The 13,493-nt window shown below is 29.9% G+C and overlaps 2 protein-coding genes across 2 annotated transcripts in view; both read right to left on the bottom strand.

Annotated features, from left to right (window-relative positions):
- Positions 1-7,815, bottom strand: part of LOC100575874 (anoctamin-5-like) — a 17,998-nt gene extending 10,183 nt beyond the window's left edge. Inside the window, exons 1-3 of the mRNA XM_029485200.1 lie at positions 7,568-7,815; positions 2,796-3,013; positions 2,512-2,696 (exon numbers count right to left, since the gene is read on the bottom strand). Coding sequence (XP_029341060.1) covers positions 2,512-2,696; positions 2,796-3,013; positions 7,568-7,681 — 517 coding nt within the window. The 5' untranslated portion in view covers positions 7,682-7,815. The remainder of the gene's footprint in view (positions 1-2,511; positions 2,697-2,795; positions 3,014-7,567) is intronic.
- Positions 7,816-8,608: 793 nt separating this feature from the next.
- On the bottom strand, positions 8,609-11,773 carry LOC107882827. The gene is made up of 4 exons (XM_016801793.2): positions 11,207-11,773; positions 9,123-9,314; positions 8,701-8,853; positions 8,609-8,635 (listed from the first exon to the last, which is right to left on the bottom strand). The coding sequence occupies exons 1-4, from the start codon at positions 11,549-11,551 to the stop codon at positions 8,609-8,611; spliced, it is 717 nt and encodes a 238-aa protein (XP_016657282.1). The 5' UTR covers positions 11,552-11,773.
- Between the last annotated feature and the right edge of the window lie 1,720 nt (positions 11,774-13,493).

The following is a 13,493-nucleotide window of genomic DNA, read 5'->3' on the forward strand; positions in this document are numbered from 1 at the left end:
AGTTAAGAATTTATAAAATGTTCAGCTTTTATGAGTGGTTTACAGACATTTTTAGTATCCAATATCTTTAGTTTTATTTTGTATAAATGTCAATAAAATTTTATTCTTTGGGTTAAAAACTGAAAATTTAATACATGACTCCTTATAAGCTTTTAATATTCAAATTTCGTCATAATTTAACAAATTGAAAAACTTACAAACAACTTTTTGTTGTTAAAAATGTATAAAAATTAAAAATAATTTCAACTTTTATAGCTCAGGATTGAAAATTTAAAACAAGGTTCCACGTAAATAGCTAGATATATAATTTATATATATTATATTATATTATATTATATATTATTATATATAAATAATTTAATATAAATTACTTTATTCACAATAATATCATAAAATTTACTTAGTAATATTGCTGACTGACCGTTTTCTTATAATTATATCATTGAATTCAAATTTAACACCATCCATTACAGTGACCCACTTGTAACCTGCTGTACAGCAGAGTGACATCCACTTATCCACTTTTTTTCTTGCAGTGTTTCTACGGTGCCCCCCCCCCCTACAAAAAAAAAAAACGTTACCAGATATTCAAGTTCATTTTTTATGAGCTGTTTAAATTATTCTGACATTGAGTATTCACCAGTAAACTAATAATTTCTCACCGACCGATTTCCTTGTAATACAAAAATGAATAACTGTAGGTACTTGAATTTTCAGCAAATGTTCATACTATATATACACAGCATGGTTTTTAAAAATATAATTTTAAATTTTGAATATGTTTAATCTATTTAAATTTTAAATTTTAAGCTTTAAAGTTTTAAACTAAAATTTTAGTTTTCTCTACAAAGATTTTTTTACTATAACCACCCAAAGTTCAATTTTTGACATTTCATCAAAATCACGAATATTTTCTGATTAAAAACGTATAAAATATTCAATTTGTATAGCCAAGGATTGACAATATAATACAGGATTTCTCACAAGTAGGACTGTAACTAAAAATCTTAAAAAGCGTTTTTTATAGATAAATATTTTAATCATTGAATAACTATTTTTAGTTATTTGTTGTAATTTAAAAATATTATTTGAAATTCCTTGAAACTTTTTAGGTATTTAGTATAATATTGTATTTTATACATAAAATTACATTTAAAATGCAATTTTTTCAGCAAAAATTAATTCAACTAACTATATTACTATTAGTAAAATAAATAACTTATAAATACCAATAATATCATAAAAGATACTGCGATAGGCTGAGGTCTTTACTCAGAATTGTTTTTCGTATACAATGATTTTAATAAAGTAACTAAAATCGTAATTCGTCGTTGAAATATCTAATTTTATCCAAATTTGAAATTAATAATATGTATCTATTAGAAAAACTGTATCAATATAATTTTAAGATTAAAACCTTATTTCAAATTTTCAAACCTTATCTATAGAAGTTGAATTTTTTATGCATAAATAACTACGAAATAATCTGCTTATTTTCGATATTTTGTACTTAATTTTTTTATGAATCTTATTAAATAATTTAATGTCTAATTTATATCTTTTTAAATAGCTTGAAATAAGTCTAAATATAATTATTTTATAGTTAGTAATTTAAAATTATATTCAGATACTGGGTTTATAGCTTTAGTTGTTGCTCCCTCGTCCCACAAATTGATCTAGGGACGCCCATACAGTGGGTGTGGTACACTTTATGGGTTTGATATATATTGGGGATTGAGGTGAGTAGGTCGATCAAGGGCCGGTGCTAAGTGAAAAGTTATCTCTGGACTAGGAAGCTATACACAAATTTTACGGATTAACGAGAAATTAATTTATAAACAATTGTTTCAACGTGTCACGCTGGTTGTTTGGTGGACAGTAAAGTTTTAATTTGTTCTATATAAATGCGTGGGCGTTAGTCGTTAGTCGTTACTAATCTATGAATTATATCATTATATTTATTTTTATAAATTTAATATACTTTTATCTTCTATCCAAACTAAGAAAAGTAAATATGATTAGCATTGATACTGTAAAAACCATTCCCACCAATACTAACTTGTGTTTTGTAGTTTGTATTTTAACAAAATGTGCCATTCTTACCTGAAAGTTAAATCGATATTTTGAAAAGCTATTATATTTTATAATTACGTGTTTATATTTAAATGTTATGGCCATATGTTTCGTTTATATGAGAACTATTTTTAGATACTATACATATTTTAAAGATTTTTATTTTTCATAATACTTACTTTAAACAAAAAGTAAAAAAAAAACTTTTCAAATTCCTGTAATTATAAATGAGTAGATATTGTCTTTTAAAAAGCAAAAGTTGACTTAGACCTAGTTTAGTTGAAAGTCTGAATACGTATTTTAACTTTTAAATTATTTATGAATTTTGTGTAGGTGGTACCTATTTAAAAACTACCAAAAAGAACAATTATTGTACAATATAAAGAGATAAAAATATATAATTTTTCACACAAAAACATTTAAATTCGATTAGCTCACCCCAAAATGACATGAAAACTGCAAACACGACCGCACCCGGTCTATCGAAAGTCGCAGCTGACGTCCATCTGTATAGCCCACAAGTGTCCAATACCCGCGTGAAGCCACAAAAACTCGCATTGCACCTTCTAGTTGGGCACAAGATCCAATTAGCGACTTGTGATTTTGGATCACAAATGTCGTGGCTAAACAAGTTGACATAATAACATCATTGCAGTGAATCACAAAATATATAAAAGTGGGTACGCAAATCTGGTTGATTTTGTATTTGGAACGTTTCTTACGTTGGCACATCGCTACGAGTGGTTATCAATCCGTACAGAAACCACACTAATCCAGCTATGGCAGGACCAACTAACCATATGGTATAGTACCGAAGCCAGCAGAAATAAACAGCTACCGGAATTCCGTAATACTTTCGGATCAAAGTAGTAATGTTTTCATCGGTTTTCCATTTTCGGGGTATGATTAAACCTGGCCTAGCCCATTTTTCGTATAGAACCTGCAGCAGGTTAATTTAATGAATCAATTATACTATTTAATAATCGACAGTGTCTGTCCAAGTTACGAATACTTTAGGTGGGCCTTGAAAGTGTAATTAAGTGAGTAGATGGGTATTAAATTAATAATTCAGAAACAAGCATATAATTATAGGTTGATATATACGTACTGTAATATTATAACCATTAAATAATTGTTATTATTTAAATAACTATTTAAAAATGTATGTATTAAGTATCAACCAAATTAATTAGTAAATTATATTAATTATATAAATAGTTTAAGTCACAAGACAATATTTTATTTCTGATTTATATTTCAGAATTTTTTATAACATTTGTGTTTACTATAAAGAATTATTGATAAAGGAATATAAATGAGTACTTATCCTAAAAGCTTTTTAGGATTTTCTTAGAGTAAAAAAGGTCACTTAGAATTTTTCGAAATAGAAGGATACCTAGGTCCACTATATATTTCAATATATGTGTATAAAAGAAATAAAATATAATAAAATGTAAGCATGTATTTACACATTATATTATGACACTCAAAGATTTAAATTATAACATTTAAATTAATTTTAAATCATGTTACCAGTACCACCTACACGTCATAATAAATACCGTATAGTTGAAAAATGCATTTGAAAAAAACAATATAAAATATATAAACATTTGTCTTAGGGGCTTATTCTATTTTCACTTTATTTTTGTTTTTAATATAACTTATAAGTTATATTAAATATAAGTAAACCTTGAGTAAAATTCGCATTCATTAGAGTCTAATGATTAAAAGTACAGTTTAATTTTGTACAGAACAATAGGTACTATTCGATTTACATTAAACATTTTTTTCTGAAAAAAAATATTATGATATTATATAAAAAATATGATTTTCTGAATATTTCCGTTTCTAAATACTTTTTATAAGAAAAAAAAATGATTATGTTTCTATAAAATTTTATTTTATTTCAGCTAAGTTCGTTCGGATTTGAATATTGCATTAGGGACTAAAGAGAAAGTTATTTATATCCACTGGTTATACTATATAGGTATCAATCATTATAATATTATGTTTTTCTACTTCATAGTAAAGTATAGTCTATACGTAAAATTTAAAATAGATTTAAGTATGATACATGCTAAATAGACAATATTATTTATAGGTAGTGCATAATTTGGATTTGTTACACTTACATATTATTTCGTTGTTTATACGTGATGTAAATATTAAAAAATATGTACATTGATTACAAATAAAAATAAATTATATTTATTATTATAAATTATGTAAAATATATTATACTATTGTATTTATTATATTGGTACTATATGAAGGCACTATTAAAAAGTAAAATAAATAATTTACATCTGATGTAGGTACACCGCAGGTTTTTCGAGATAAAAATGTAGAAACGAAGTAGATTTATTTCCATGTTCAAAGACATATTATATTAATATGTTATTTATATAACCTTTTTTGAAAAATGGGAAAAAGTTGCATATAATATTATGTGCAATGCATAACACTATTATAATAGGTACATACTAATAACTATTAGGTATTTACAATATTGTCCATAATTAATGTATTATAATAGGGTCACCAGTGCTATGTCGACCGTGGCAGCGTACACACACATCGCGCTCGTTAGCGTTATCGCATTTCATGATTACCTATTTCTCAATAATATATATACGTTAGTGTTTTTATATTTATATAAAAACCGATCATGCCTCGCACGCGAAACAAACGAAATCTGTCTTCACCGTCGTCTCCCAAAGCCGTCGACAAAAAATCTAAAATCTTCATATCTCCAAAAAGATGTGCCGCACTCTCAGAGGATTCAGCTTCAACAACCGAAGTATTCAGCTAACCTTACGCGACTAGCCGTTAGGTGACTTACGAGTATCACGGTTGATCACTTACCTCCGTCGGGACCGTCTCCATACGAGGATACTCGTAAGTCACCTCCTATATTCATCAAAAACATGTCCAACCTAAATGGTTTAAAAAGTGATCTTATCCCTATCGTGGGGTCAGAGGGGTTCACCCTTCCTTCATACAAAAACTTCTTAAAAATCACTACTCCAAACTGCAAATATCATAAGCAAATTTTGAGTTATCTCATAGAGTCCGAACTGTCATGTCACACATTTGCTCCGCACCATACGCGTCCAATTGTAGCATTCATACGCTACCTTTAACTCTACTTCATTAGAAGATATTGAGACATCTCTAACGGAACTGGGTGTCTCCGTCCGTAGTGTTCATAACATTATTAATGGGGCCAACAAACAACCTATGTCACTTTTCATTATTGAGCTCGACAACAACGTCTTCAATAGGATCATATTTAATTTGACAAAACTATTGAATTTCATAATCATAATTGAACAAGAAAAGCTCGACTCCACCCACAATGCAAGTGGTGCCAGTCATACGGGCACATGTTTATGTATTGTTTACACACACCCCGCTGCGTCAAATGTGGCTTAGATCATCACCTCACCTCAGATTTCAGTAAGCTGCGCGAACAACCGTCCAAGTGTGCCCTATGCCTCCGTCATATAAATTGTTCAAACTGTCTCACAAGAAACCACCACCGAGTTCCAACACAACGCATATTCGAATAACACCTTCAAAGGCTCCGTCCGACGGGGCCAAAGAAATTAATGCTTAACCTCGGTCCAAACGTTATTCTGAAGCCGTGGTTCCAGACAACTCTCCACTAGACATCGTTTCAATAACGTTATCTCAATTTATTTCGAATCTAAATTCATTAATTGGTCCCCTAATCTTCCTTCTAACCGAGGTCTTACACAAACAATTATCTTCATAGATAATTCTTCAAAACCACTCATAATCCATTATAATATTATAATAGCTTTTCATATTATGTATACTGCACTATACACTTTATATTGTGCAAACAATCTATCTTATTATGTTATACTATTGTTATCATGTTAGCTATTTAAAATCATCTCGAATATTGTCCGCATATATACAGTGTGTTCACTGTTCACCAATTTAGGGAACACTGAATTTCTCGGTTGGACTATTTTGGAATAAATCGATTTTTTTTTTTTAACAAGCTGGTGGGTATATAATACACATTTATAGATACATTTCAAATTTTTTATCATTTTGGTCTGCATATGCGCAGTTATAACTTATTTTTTTAAAGTAATTTTGATAAATCTAGAACTACCTATGGTTCAAAATTAAAAATTTACTGAATAAGAGCTACGCCAATTTTAATAAATAATACATGTTTTTATTATTTTAAAAAAATTACAAAATCATTTATAATTAATTCTTATTGGTTATTTTTTGAACATTTATACGTATTTTTTTTATAAGTGTTATAAACAAGACTAACATAATATGGGTATAAAATTATGTATTAAAAATCAATTAGGTACAAGTGAACAACAGTTATTTTATAATTACACAATTAATTAAATAAATTGTTCAAAGTAAGGTTATTACTGAAAATAACCATGGTTACACGCAACCGCGATTTTATTTTTTAAATCTGCTAGATTTACTGGTGGATCTGCATAGACCATTGTTTTCAAGTGTCCTTTTAAAAAAAATCGTAAGTGCCAAACCACTTTCCCTCATATACCCGATTTAAATGATCTCAAACAATATGAGCATTATGAGCAGGAGCTCCATCGTGCTGAAAATAGAGGGTTTGACGTGTAGTTAATGATCAATTTTCTAACATCAATGGTAAAACATTTGTTAAAAATGCTAAATATCGCCTTGCATTTAAGTTTTCTTCGTAGAAATATGGACCTATAATAATTTGCCACCAATAAGTCCGCACCAAACATTTGTACCCCACACAGTTTGGTGATGATTATCCACTGTCCAATAGGGATTGACATCTGACCATAAACGATTGTTTTGCTTATTAATTACTCCATTGTGGCATTGTTCATGAATTTAGATTCATCAGTCCATAATATCTGATTTCAAAATAACGGTTGTGTGTCGATATAATAAATAATAAAGTAATAAATAATAGTGTACCCATATTATGTTAGTCTTGTTTATAGTACTTGTAAAAAAAATATACGTATAAATGTTCAAAAAATAACCAATAAGAATTAATTATAAATGATTTTATAATTTTTTTTAAATAATGAAAACGTGTATTATTTATTAAAATTGGCATGGCTCTTATTCAATAAATGTTGAATTTAGAACCATAATTGATTCATCGGAACTATTTAAAAAATAGGCCTATCCGAATATAGTGTTCAAAATAGGTGTTGCTATTAAAAAAAATAAGTTTTACAGCGCGTGCGCAGACCAAAATGATAAAAAATTTAAAAAGTATCTATAAATGTGTATTTATATACACACCAGTTTGTAAAAAAAAAAAATCGATTTATTCCAAAATAGTCCAGCCGAGAAATTCAGTGTTCCCTAAATTGGTGAACATACTGTATATCCATAACTATGTAATTGTTGAGCTATAATGGTCGTGAACTAGAAGCTATATAAATAAAAAAAAATAATAATAATAGGGTCGACTCACCCGTCTATCATTGATGTTGTTCACGTCGTCTCCCTCTTCGAGTTTAATACTACCGTCGTGTATTGGATAGGCGGCAGAAATTATATCAGTCTCGAGTAATTGTTCAAGACTCATAACATTTGCGTCTTGCTTATTACCAGAACCGATTCGGAGTAAGATGCACCACACGATCTGAGCCCGTTGCGCAGATGTCAATTTGTTATTTTGTTTTTCATGATGGCCATTATTTCCATTTGGATACTGCAACAAAAACGGTACAGTCCAATTATAATAAATTTGATAATAATATTATCAAGATCATCAAAAAATAGTTTACATTAGTTATACCTATTATACAAAATGTATATACTTTTTCCTATATATTTTCAATAGCTATATAACTACAAAAGTCACGCAAGCCTTTGCAGTAGTCATAAAATATGCATACTTCTATACTGGGCTGAACCTACTATTACAAAATATATTGTTCTAGTAAATCAAATGGTTTAAAATAGGTATAATATCAATACGGCTTGATAAACAACCATTTATTATTGCATGTAATATTTTAAAAACATTCAATGGTGTTACATAATAATAGTTGTGTGATTTTAATATTATTTCGTTTTGTAATATATACGAGCAATTTACCAAGCAGTCTGACCTCAACTTTTTCATTATATTATACCCATAATAAAATATGAGTTGACTCAAAATCTGATTTTCGTAATTTTTAAGTATAATTATGGATAATAAGGAGTGTCTTGTGTCGGTACAAACTTATTTTTTTAAATGAGAACCAACCTTTTTTTAAAAAGTCAAGCAACGATTTTTTTTTTAATATTTGTATGTACCTATCTAAACCAAAGTCAAAATCACCACCCATATCTTCCAATATATTCCACATAGACCTGTCTTATGGTATTATATTTTTACAATGATCTCCCTGTATAATAATATTATTAGATATGTTTTATTAATATGCCATTTTTGGGCTTGAAGGTAGATTTTGCCCATTCGTATTACCGTACAATTAGGTGGAGCCCTATGCATAATATTCTTTCATTTGAATAAGATATAGTCGTAAGACTGTAACAAATAAATGTATACCAAATTTCATTAAAATTAAAGAATTTGAGCGATGTTAGGTATACCTGTTGATGATTGACATCTTTCGAATTGTAAATTGTTAGTTGATCTTCACTGTTACTGTCACTACTGGTTGCATGACACCGGCAACTGCATCCTAAGAGTCGCTGTGATAGCTGTAGCAAAGCAAAGCACGTCCGGCCTGCATCTAGTGAACACTTAAATAAAACAAAAATAACCAATGATAACAATATTTTGAATGGTAAAACAACAGTAAAACAGTTTTAGCGTAAATCAGTCATCAGTGAATTTAAATTTTAAATAAAATGCTTGAATAAAGTCGTAAAAAATACCAATCTTCTAAAGAGTGTCAAAATATTATGTGGGCAGTCAAGTATTTTCGTATATTATACATATTTATATAATGTCAATTTTCATTTAGTTTATTATACAATTAAAATATAATCGTATTTTAATGAATACTAACCGTTGGATCATCGTCGATGTTTACCAAAATACCATGTGCTCGTAATTCTTGATAAAACTTTTGTCTTTCAGTTTCGTCGTCGAGTTTACTGTCGTTCTCCGTAACTATTCGTTGCCTTTTATAGGCCAACACAAAATCAACAGTGTTAAGTTTCCTATGTTCAACGTGCATTTTGCTTGATGAATCCCGATGCTTTTTGTATAAAACATTCATAACCACATATATTATTAACCAATATTATCTACTAAATTATAATATAATTAATGGTAGGTAATTGGTATGTTATTGGTATGTATATTGGCTGTGAGAACTTTTTGCGTAGGTGAAAAATAATTATATAGCATCAATCACGTGAGAGAGTGAATACTATATCCACCCTCACAATATTTATTGACACGGATAGGTAATTTGTGAACTATCCTATACACCCCTTACCTATATAATATCACTTGTTTAACTCAAGTTTGCAGAAAAAAACAAAAACAAAACACTATGGTGGAAAGTTTAGATAGTTCTCCAAATGTTTTAAAATAATAGCCAATATATAATAGGTATACCTACCACCAGTATTATATTATTTGATACACAAGCTGAATATTGCACGGCGTTGTCCGGAAAAAAATTGGGATTCATCAACTACTTTTGAGTGTAACACGCTGCGGAAGCAAGGCCTTTTTAAGTGTAAATTATAGTATATTTTAAATTTTAATGTATTGGCTATACATCCGACCGGCGTTGTCCATGAGATTCGCTTGTGATTATGCGAGCCTGGTTTAATTAATTTAATGCAATATTCCTTATAAGTTTATTTAATAGAAGTTAAAAAATATTAAAGAAACATAGGCACTTATATATCTAATTAAAATTCAAATTTGGACAAAATTCATCAAAATCTCGAAAATCCCGAAAATCTGCAAATTATTCTTTAGTTAGAAATTTATAAAAGGTTTTATTTTCCTAGCTGATTTTATTAGACATTTCAAAAAAAGATTCCCCACAGATTTATCTACCTTAAACAAAGCAAAAAAGTTTACTGGAAATGTAAAATTTTACCATTATTGGATTTTTACTGATAAATTAACAAATACAATTGGCATAAATCGATTTTTGATATTTTGTTGTATTTCCAAAACGAATAACCGCAGACTCGTGAAATATTCACTAAATTATATTAGCATAGATGGTAAAAATTTCAAACTATTTTGACTCTTATTTAGCTATTTAAAGATATGATATTTTTTTTAAATGTTGTAAAATATTTTTTAGTTAGAAATTCATAAGTTTTTTTCAAAACTAAAAGATTAAAAATTGTAATAGAAGATTCCACACACGTTTTTCTACCAATAATAAACGAAAAAAAGTTTACTGAAACAGAACATACCTTTTTTATGAGCGTCTGAACTAATAATTTTTACAATATTTAATATTCAGAAGTAAATTAACGAATTCCCAATAATCGATTTTTGATATTTTGTTGTATTTCTTAACGAATAACCGTAGACTCGTAAAATATTCACTATTTATATATTTATATTAACATTTTCCATAGGTAGTAAAACTTTCAAACTATTTTGACTCTTTTTGAGCTTTTTATAGCCACGAGACTTTTTTAAATGTTGTAAATTATTTTTCGGTTAAAAAGTTATTCAAGTTTTTATTTATTTTCAAAGTTAACATTGGACATTTTAATAGAAGATTCTCAACAAGTTTTTTTGCCTCTATCAAAAAAAAAAAAGTTCACCGGAAAGTTACGCTATTTATAGCCACGAGATATTTTTGATTTTTATTAATTTTATTTTTAACTAAATTTGATTATTTATGTAAGTAGGTACTAGGCTGTCACGACGTTTCCGCTCAGAGTCGTTTTTCGTATGAAATGGCTGAATTCAAATATAACACATCCATTACAATGACATGCTCGATGAGGTACCCACTTGTGCACCTTTTTTAATTTATTTTTCATTTGGATCTGAAAGACTTTTTTTAGTACTAAGTAATAGCGTCCAGGGTTTCCTATTATTCCCATTTCCAATACATTCACCGAAGGTGACAGTGAAGTATGTGAAATAAATGGTAATTATTACCTCGAGTCGTTTAGAAGGAAATGGTGACGGCGGTAGTGGTGGTGACGATGGTGGTGATAGTGGTGACGATGGCGATCTTGGCAAATCGACTGGAGCTGTGGTGTGGTTTTCGTTAACGGTTGCTGTGCCGATTTCGGCCGTCGTCGGAGATGGATCGCTTTCTCCGTCGTTCGTTCGCAGTCGTCCGATGACACGTGCGCCGAGTCTTAACGCCGCGCGTCTCAACTGTAGCTCGAAAGACACAGCAGCCGCCTCCCGATTCGTCTGGGACGGAGGAGACGGCGGCGACCGGTGTTGAAGATTCTGTACGGTCCGAGAGCTGCTGTCTTCGTCATCTGGTGGCATTTTTCAGCAGTCGTAGATATCGGAAAATATTACAATATCGATGATAATATATTTATATGACTCATACACGAACACGCATCTGAGGGAAAACACTGCTACTTTTGGAGTAACTGCGGCGCGACCGACGGCAAAAATCGTGTTTGAAAAAACGACCACGACATGGTTGCATCGTTTTCATTTATTATATAGGTAGCACGACCACGGTGTATTATATACCTCGATCACCACCCACCACAACCCTTTTATCAACCTCCCCCCACCTACCATGCAACACACACGCGCATACCGATCATTATATTTATACTACCACGCCACCACCTATAGCCTTGTGCGTAATCATAATATATAGATCGCCGATAAATAATTCAATATATCACTATATGTAGGTATACAGTATGATGGGTACCACACATCACCTATATTATACGTATAGATACAGTCGATTGCTGGGAGTCGGTGATTAATTCATTAATTCATAAAATAGGTATAGGTATAGGAGGTAGGTAGTACGTATAGTATATAAACTAGGTATGTTTGGGAACGTGCTACGTAATCCATATACACATATAGACCACGTAATAATATATAGGTAGGTACCTATATCATCATACGGTATAAGTGAACGCGAGGAGTATAATATGTTACGAGCATAGGACATTGGTATGTCACGCAATAGGTATATAAGTAACAGCTAATAAATAATATAAATGAAAAGAAAAAAAACCCTATTAAAATGTCAATGATAGGGAAAAAATAACCCTTTTAAATTGGCATAACAAAAAGATAGAAAAGTAGGCACGGTTTTCCTGTGACCTTAAGCCTTTAGGTACAAAATAATATGTAAATTATAGGTAGCTATATGCGAGGATTTCACAGGTCTAGCCAAGAGTGATTTTTTTTTTTTTGAAATTTTCTTTTATGAAAATTTGAAATCAGTTTCAAAATTAGAATTAAATAAATTTAAGTTTGCAAATCAGTTAGAGTGATCAGATACATAAACACGCCTATGACTATAACCATATCCACCTACCAATTTATTATTCTACCCCATAATATTGCGCCCACGGCATATTACATACCTACTAAACATGTTGTCGTATGAGTAGATTTCCCAGGTAAACATGTGAAATTATAGGTATATACTCGTAGGTATGTAAAACAGTTTTCCAAAAAGGAATTAGAATTATTATAATCCCACTGTGCATAGGCGGAGATCATGTAAAATATTGATGGGGACTATTTGAGTACAATTTGAGATTAAAAATACCAGAAAAGTAATTATATTATTACAAAATAACAAGCGTGAACGGGTGCATAGCAAAATCTTGAACTTTAAAACATTGATCGTCAATATCTTGAACAAATATTTGCAAGAATAGCAAAATTTCCCATTTTAAGTCTTACCCAGGTGTTCACTATATATAGTTGTAAAATGTATAGAATGATAGAATAGGAACAAATCACAAATGTACAATAATTATATACCTAAACCCAATGAAAATATAATATTATTTGATATTGTATAATGTAACATTGGCAGTGGCGGAACTAGGGGGGGGGGGGGTTGCTGGGGATTGATCCCCGGGCGTAAAATTTTAGTGGGCGTAATTTTTTTGTGGGTCTTTATATTAATGATTGGTTTTAGAAGTAAGAAAATATTTTTATTTCAAATAATAATGAAAAACAAAAATAAAATTATATATTATGGCGTAAAATAATTATTCGTCATTCTATTATTAAATCGCGTAGCTGCGCGATCGGCGTGCGTCGGCGGTCGACAGTACATAATATAGATTATAGAGACAGACTAATAATACAAATTAGATATAAATGATTGTATTTATTATTGATTCAATCGTAAATATAAATATATTAATTAATATGAACAAAAACCGTCGACGCACGGTGACGACGAGGACAAAAATATCAAAGAATTAATTAC

This window comes from Acyrthosiphon pisum, chromosome X (assembly GCF_005508785.2).
Source record: "Acyrthosiphon pisum isolate AL4f chromosome X, pea_aphid_22Mar2018_4r6ur, whole genome shotgun sequence".
Classification (NCBI taxonomy): domain Eukaryota; kingdom Metazoa; phylum Arthropoda; class Insecta; order Hemiptera; family Aphididae; genus Acyrthosiphon; species Acyrthosiphon pisum.

Excerpts from the sequence above, each read along its gene's own strand:
- LOC107882827 (XM_016801793.2), bottom strand. The coding sequence starts at position 11,551 with ATGCCACCAGATGACGAAGACAGCAGCTCTCGGACCGTACAGAATCTT. Across the intron at positions 8,854-9,122 it reads ACATCGACGATGATCCAACG|TGTTCACTAGATGCAGGCCG; the intron begins GTTAGTATTCAT and ends GTTTTATTTAAG. Across the intron at positions 8,636-8,700 it reads AAGATGTCAATCATCAACAG|TCTTACGACTATATCTTATT; the intron begins GTATACCTAACA and ends TATTTGTTACAG.